At 50.5% G+C, this 7,138-nt stretch overlaps 2 protein-coding genes across 2 annotated transcripts; one reads left to right on the top strand and one right to left on the bottom strand.

Annotated features, from left to right (window-relative positions):
• Positions 1–726: 726 nt before the first annotated feature.
• On the top strand, positions 727–1,362 carry HRG_01996 (DDE superfamily endonuclease domain-containing protein; the record flags this gene model as incomplete). Its single annotated transcript, XM_044860467.1, has 1 exon — positions 727–1,362. One exon carries the CDS (start codon positions 727–729, stop codon positions 1,360–1,362), a length of 636 nt encoding a protein of 211 aa, XP_044724100.1.
• Positions 1,363–4,388: 3,026 nt separating this feature from the next.
• HRG_01995 (ATPase family associated with various cellular activities (AAA) domain-containing protein) lies at positions 4,389–6,695 on the bottom strand (the record flags this gene model as incomplete). The annotated part of the gene is made up of 6 exons (XM_044860466.1): positions 4,389–4,583; positions 4,648–4,808; positions 4,874–4,938; positions 5,002–6,242; positions 6,309–6,531; positions 6,589–6,695. The coding sequence occupies 6 exons, from the start codon at positions 6,693–6,695 to the stop codon at positions 4,389–4,391; spliced, it is 1,992 nt and encodes a 663-aa protein (XP_044724099.1).
• Positions 6,696–7,138: the final 443 nt, after the last annotated feature.

The following is a 7,138-nucleotide window of genomic DNA, read 5'->3' as shown; positions in this document are numbered from 1 at the left end:
AATCTTCTCCCGGCCCGAGCACAGCCCACGGCAACCAAAAACTATTTAGAACGCCAACGGGTGACATGAGACTATACGGCTTTTGCATCAAGTCCATTGGCTCATTCCTCTTTGGCCTGTGGCTTTGCACCGTGGCCATCTCGGCCATCGCGGAGAAGACGCCCCGTACGTTTCGCCCATTCTTCTTTAGATAGTTATAAGACTGAACTTAAGAGATAGAAATATTTACCCACATCTAGCTCGAGAGGGATCTTGAGAACAAGCGATATTTCATCGGATACGCTGATCTCGGCGTGTCATGTTTAGCATGCACTTTGGCAATGCTCGCGTGCGTTTTCCATGAATTTTATCTTATAACAAAGACATAAGACTGATAAGTCAGCACCCCTAGCTTCCGGCACCCCCTACTTCCGGCACCTCCCCACATCACCATCGCGTTGACTACCCACTACATCGTGACCGCGTTTTCTCGTGCATCTCTTATTCAATAATTATAAAATAAATATCATTCGAATCAGCGATGCCTCGTCTTTCTAAATATACCGAAAACCAGCTCCAAGAAGCGCTCGAAGCTATTAATAATGGCATACCTCAGCTCCAAGCTAGTCGCAAGTGGGGTATTCCAAGAACAACCCTTCAGACGCGTCTTAAAGGAGCCCTACCTATGAAGGAGGCAAAAGAGGCATCTCAAAGGCTTAGTCGAGAGCAGGAAAAACACCTCTGTGAATGGGTTCTTGCCCAAGCGGCCCTTGGGCTGCCTCCAACGCATTATCAACTCAGGAATTCGCCGGCCGCATCATCGTGGCTAGTGGAGACCCCGCCCGCTTGAAAACACTGGGTTTCGAGCTTTTAGCCCGAAACCCAGAGATTAACACGATCAAAGGTAAATCTCTTGATTCTGCCCGTATCAACGGCGCCTCTGTTAGCGGGATCAAGGAATGGTTCCAATTGCTCAAGCTGCCGGCTATACAGGCAATCCCACCGGAATCACGCTTCAATATGGACGAAACAGGCATCCTCGAGGGCCTTGGCTGCAACGGGCTAGTGCTAGGGAGCTCAGAGAAGAAGGAGGCTATCAAGAAGCGGCTTGGATCGCGTTGTTGGACTACAATCGTCGAATGCGTCTCTGCAACGGGCCAGGCCTTGACCCCCCTTGTGATCTTCAAGGGCCAGGACCTCCAACAGCAATGGTTCCCTGACGAACTCGATTTTCTAAAGGATTGGGACTTCGTCACTTCCCCAAAGGGCTGGACAAGCGATTCTATCGCCATTCAATGGCTCAAGCAGGTGTTTATCCCCCAAACAAGGCGCCACCCACAGGGGAACGTTCTCCTTATCGTTGATGGCCACGGGAGCCATTAGACCGACGATTTTATGTATGAATGCTTTAAGAATCGCATTTATCTTCTTTTCTACTAGCACACTCCTCCCACGTCCTCCAACCTCTTGATATCTCGGTTTTCTCGCCGATCAAGGCTGCCTACCGACGTCAACTCGAAAAAATCGTATCTTTCGACGATACAGCGCCAATTGGCAAGGCTACCTTCCTCCAAGCATATTATCAGGCCCGGCAGGCCGGTCTAACCGAAAAGAATATCAAGGGCGGGTGGCGTGGGTCAGGACTATGGCCAGTTAATATGGCAAAGCCCTTGCTAAGCCGGTTCGTCTTGCCGCAGCCGTCAACGCCGTCAACGCCGTCAAAAAGAAAGAATTCTGGTACCCTAGCTATTTACAATGCCCTCAAAACGCCTAAACGATCACAAGAAGTCCGTCGCCTTATTATGGGGCTAGAAAACCGCGGTCAAGTTGACCGTACGATCCGACTACTCTTTGGCAAGGTTGGCCGCAGCCTTGATGAGCAAAATTGGCAGCTTGTAGCCTCCCAACTTCGAATACAGCAGCTAGAGCATCAATTACATCGTCTACGGCCTCAAAAACAGAAAAAGGTCCCTCAGGACCCTAATGGGCGGTTCGTACAGATTGAACAAGTTATAAAGACGAAGAAATAGCTCGAGCGCACGCTTGAGCCGGCTGCCGCCGCCATAGCCAATCAGAACGCAGGATTTGAAGCTCTTTGCAATAGCTGGCAGCTAGAGTAGCCAGAAACACCAAATTTAATTATCGTGATGTTAAAATGCGGCTTCAATTGCGTTTGGAATGTGCCTGCCTTGGTGCTGCGAAGGGTGCCGGAAGTGGGGGGTGCCGGAAGCTAGGGGTGCTGACTTACTGTTGATATAGCTTTTATCTGCCCAAGCTGGTTCCTAAATTTATAGTGAGCCTGCACTAGATGTTTCTCGACCGCCTCATGAGGCAAGTTTACTATAGAAAAATGATATTTTATTCCACCTAGAGAGTACGCAATAATATTAAAGCGTTGGCCGTAAGTGTTTAGAGTTAGAAAGAATTAGGGACCCTAGTTAAAACTTTTCCACATAGAATCGTAACAGGTGTACGGACCGTCCGAACAGTCGAATTCGATGTTGCTACGACCCGACGAACCTTTACCAGGATGCCGTTGACGATTGTGATTGCATGTCAGGACAGTGCCTATTTCGCCTGCACAGGGCTGCTGGCGATTCGCACAATTCGAAAAAGCCGCCACAACAGTTGCACTTGATATGTCCTCATGGCCCTTTCCACTCGAGACGTTGACTTTCACGTCATATTTGTCGCTCCGAGAGTCGATAACGTTCCAATATGTCCAGGCGTTTTTCCTACAGTGAGGATTGGCCAAGACGGCGCTGATGAGCCAGGACGAAATCAGCCACCTGGTCATTTTCAAAAGCATGCTGGCGGAGGAATTTTTTGACGTTGGGGACGGGCGGTGGAGCGCGACAGCGAACAGCTGAACATGTGAGGTTTTCTCAGGGCAAATAGGTTGGGAGTGGGAGATAAAGAGGCATTTTCTGCCCGAATCAGGGTTGAGAGAAACGAGCTTTCCCTAAGGATATCTGCGAAGGAGAAGGGAATATTCAACTGAGTATGTCTGGGACATCGACGCCTTAATATAGGCATTTGATCCAGGCGAGCCGACCTTTCTTTTTCTCCGCAGGTTCATCACTCCAAAACGCTGAGGGAGGTCGGTTGGTTGTTCGCATAAGCTGCATATGACGGCAGGAGAGCAAGGGGCCCGATTACGGTACTTGTATTTTTGGCGCGTGAAGCGCAGAGCCTATGAAGAGGGGAAACGATTCAGCTCTATTTGTAAAGACTTGGCGTATTGCTATTCGGCCAACATATTTTCTCTGTTCGGCAGCTTTCCGCACCCTCCAACCACACTCACCGGCGCCAGGCCCCGCCACCAAAAGCCTGTGTACTGAGAGTGTCTCTCAAGGTCATCGGAGCCCACACATATACACACACACACCAAGGAAAAGGGGTCAAGCTACGAATGTTGATACCGAAAGAACTTTAACACGGAGGGCTGGGCGGGGACCCCTGCCACTGTGCAAGCCACGCTTACCACCGGATTTATACCGTCTTGTGTTACCCTGCTCGAGAAGCTTTAATCCTAGTAAATCCACTAAATTGTGTGTGTAACCTCACTGTTTCAAGGACAGCGAAGGATTTTAACGAAGACCTCTCAAATATAAAGTCAAGCAAACAAGGCCAGCACAGTCAACAAGGCAGCCAATGAGGCAGCAGCCCCAGCCGCCTGACCGCCCGCGAGACAGCTGCCTTATTGAGCCAGCCTGATACATGGTGAAGCGGCAGACTACTAAAAAAAGGCAGCAAGTTCGCGGCAGCAACTTGTCACTCGATGGCGTGAAGCGTATATGGCCCTCCCACAGAAGAAGCTGCAGAGACTTGTCGAATGAACGCCTGGTCATATACAATGGGTATATTTCTGCACGGCGGCACCTATTATGGGGAAGGAACAGCCCCGACCGAGCTCTTGAACGAAGAGAAACAGGCTCTTTGTAAAGAGCTACAGTCATTATTATTACAGTATTTGCCTATTATTCCAGATTATTATAAATGCTCTGATTAGGAAGACTTGGATGACTAGATAGCTTTACTTTTCTAATTAGGCAGTGCTACATGCAAGCTCTGACTTACACGATGGCAGGGGCTCCTGCCCAGCCCTCCATGTTAAAGTCCTTTTGGTATCAACCTTTGTAAGGCAGCCTTTAATTCACTCAAATAACGCATCTTCGTAGCTAATACAAAAGCTAATACTCAATGAAATCATGGGTTCCTAGATGCCCCTACCACCGTAAAAGAGCTGCCACGCACAGTATGCTCGAATGATTACTCGTAATTACTTTTATTATTTACTTTACTATATTACAAGAAGGGATCATTTTCTAAAAATAAAAATAAATTTGAGTTGTAGCCGTAGGCCTCTAGAGGACCGGCGCCACACCTCCCTACTCTTGGTGCGCTCGTTATCCAGAGCCGTGCGCTTGGTAGTCAAAGCTAACTTTTTGTTCCTCGACGAATTCCCGTTGCGTCGCTGCCTTCCTGGCAGCAGGGCACGGCGCCAAGCCAAGGGATTCGATGGTGTTCCTGATGAGCTCGAGGGACAGGGCTTCGTTCCGAACTCGGCTAATCGACTTGGCACAGAATGCGGCGTTCTTGATCTGCATCGAGCACCGTGAGTAATGTGACGGCTAAGCTTCAAAGCCACTAAATAAAAATCCTTACTTCTCGTCCGCTCAGCGCGTACTCCTCAGCTAGCTGCCCAATTCCATCCTCCTCGTTGCTCGCCCCAAGGCCAGAAATGTCAGGCCCAATAAAATTCTTCCATACCGCAAGCCGTACTGAGGAACTCAGGTCGTTGTAATGAAATTTATAGTGGATACGACCTAGACCCTCGATCAGCAAGCGGCGAAGATCAATAGGGGGGTGAATTGGGGTAAGAAACACTCACTCATGAAAGCGATGTCAATGTCTAATTTTCGGTTGGTCGTCAAGATTGCAACTCCTTGGAAATATCTGCAGTGCGCAAGTTGATCAGTATAGCTTACACCAGAAACACGACGAATAGGCGGGACGGACTCGAGGCGACGCAAGAAGACGCTCACGATCGCGTTTCGCCCTAGGTTGTAGTCGTCTCGTTTGTGGAGAAAGACCTCAGCCTCGTCAATCAACAGCACACAGCTCCAGCGACAGGTTATGTCGAGGGCCTTGCCAAGCTGCCTGTCGACATCGCCGGCCGAAGTGCCCAGTTCCCCGGCTGAGACGCTGTACAACGGCCGGTGCGAAACCTCGACAACCGCCTCGGCCGTGAGCGTCTTGCCTACGCCCGGCCTCCCGCTCAACAGACCGACCATGCCCCTCCCTTTACCGTCGATGATGTCGTCGAAGCCGTCGTCGTTGTCGCCGTCGTCGGTGCGTGTGCGGTAAGAGCGAATCAGGTCCTTGATCAGTCCAAGCTGCTTCCCGGGCAGGACGACCCTGTCGAAGGCGGCCTCGTTCCACCTGGGGTCCTTGAGCTTGGAGACAGTGAACGCGCCCCATTGTTTTTCGTCAAAGCTGAAGCCGAGAATTCGATGGTTGCAGAACATCAAGTCATCATCCTTGACCGAGCTTAAATGCAGCTTGTTTGACTTTCTGTTCCTGACTAGTGGCCAACGCAATTTGTCCAGGGCGTAGCTATGGACCATCCAAGTTGGTGGGTCGATCATGACACGCCGACTAGCCAGGAACTGGACTTCTTCCCAGGATGCTCCCACCCGTTCGGAGCGCGTCGCCGTGGTGCCGTACCATTTGCATGTCGGCTTTTCAAGAAGCTTGATGAAGCTTCGTCCGCGGTCGGTTAGCTTTTGTCGAATCGCTTTCTCCTCAGGATGCATGTCAAGTGGAAACACCAGCAGATCAGTGATTGCCATATTGCCTTCGAACAAGGGCAGTCTGATGCTCTTTTCTCCCCAGCCAAAGACCTCCGAATCATGTGTAATCAGGGAGGCGTGCACTCTGTAAAATTTCTCCCCGGTTTCTCTGTCTTCTCCGTACGCGCCATGCTTGAACTTCATGACTTGTGCCTCCCCCAAGTCGTTTTGATCGCCATAGATTGCAGAGCTTGGCATAAAGATGCTCCACAAGAGATCATAGCTGATCAGGCCATCGGTGAGGAGTCCCCTCAGCTCGCTGCGCTGTGACCCAAAGTCTTGGTCCAGATAGGCCAGTGCAATAGATATATCATCGACAAGCTGACTGTCTGGTGGCTGTCTGGCGCTCTCCTGGGCTTGGCGGGCCTCCAACGACTCCCAGGCCAGGAACAGAGTGGTCGGTTCCAACTACGTCGATGAAGGATGCATCTTAGACTTCATATTTAAGTACGCAGTTGCGTGCTTTTTACTCACCTCTGGTGACTTGTTAGATGGGGCCAGCATCAACTGGTCGGCGTCCCGGAATATGTCTTGCAAAACCGCTGCTAATTTTAGAGACTTGATGTCAACCACGGTACCTTCTGGTATTCCTCTGTAGCTGATGATCCTTCGTATCACGAGGGTGTGCTTCTCCAGCCTTTCTCTTGTTCTCTTGTCTCCCCTTGCTGTCTTCGCGAAATGCGTCTGGCGATCTTTCCTGGAGATGAGGCCATGACATGAGAATTTATTCGAAGTGTAGAAATGACGGACTTACCTGCTGTAATACTGATCTATCCGAGAGATCCTCTTGTCCGTGGCCGTTGTGTTGTCGATGCTTATGGTGCCTGGTAATGCGGACGTCACTTGAATACTCACATCCATTTCCACTAGAGTTGAGTTGAACGTGGCAGTGGCCGAGGACGACGGTGTAGTGAGTGAGTGCAATGATATGCTTCTGGATGATGTTCAAATAAGGGAGCTGAGGCACGGTAGGGGGTGGGGGGGAACTGGGTGGATGACCGTCCTCCCTGCCAGATGTTTGTTGGTGCACTTGACAAACAAGTTTCACAATTCCATGTTCCAAAGTGACCCTGGGAGAATAGTTCACAAATTTGCAGCTGGCGTGGCGCGGGATCAGGATCTGCTATATAGGTGGCCCATGATGCCTCCGCCGGTTTGGATGCTTCTGTTGCCTGCTGCCTCCTGCGTGTATGATTAATCGGGCTGCTTCTACTAGTCGGGACGCCTCTGCTTCTTGCGAACATAATTAGCTGGGCTGCCTCAGCTAGTCAGGATGCCTTTTCTGCCTCCTGCCTCCTGCCTCC

The sequence above is a fragment of the Hirsutella rhossiliensis genome, assembly GCF_020360975.1.
Source record: "Hirsutella rhossiliensis strain HR02 chromosome Unknown scaffold00002, whole genome shotgun sequence".
Taxonomy (NCBI): domain Eukaryota; kingdom Fungi; phylum Ascomycota; class Sordariomycetes; order Hypocreales; family Ophiocordycipitaceae; genus Hirsutella; species Hirsutella rhossiliensis.
Note: the sequence above shows the minus strand (reverse complement) of the source record. Positions and strands in the feature narration are given on the sequence as shown.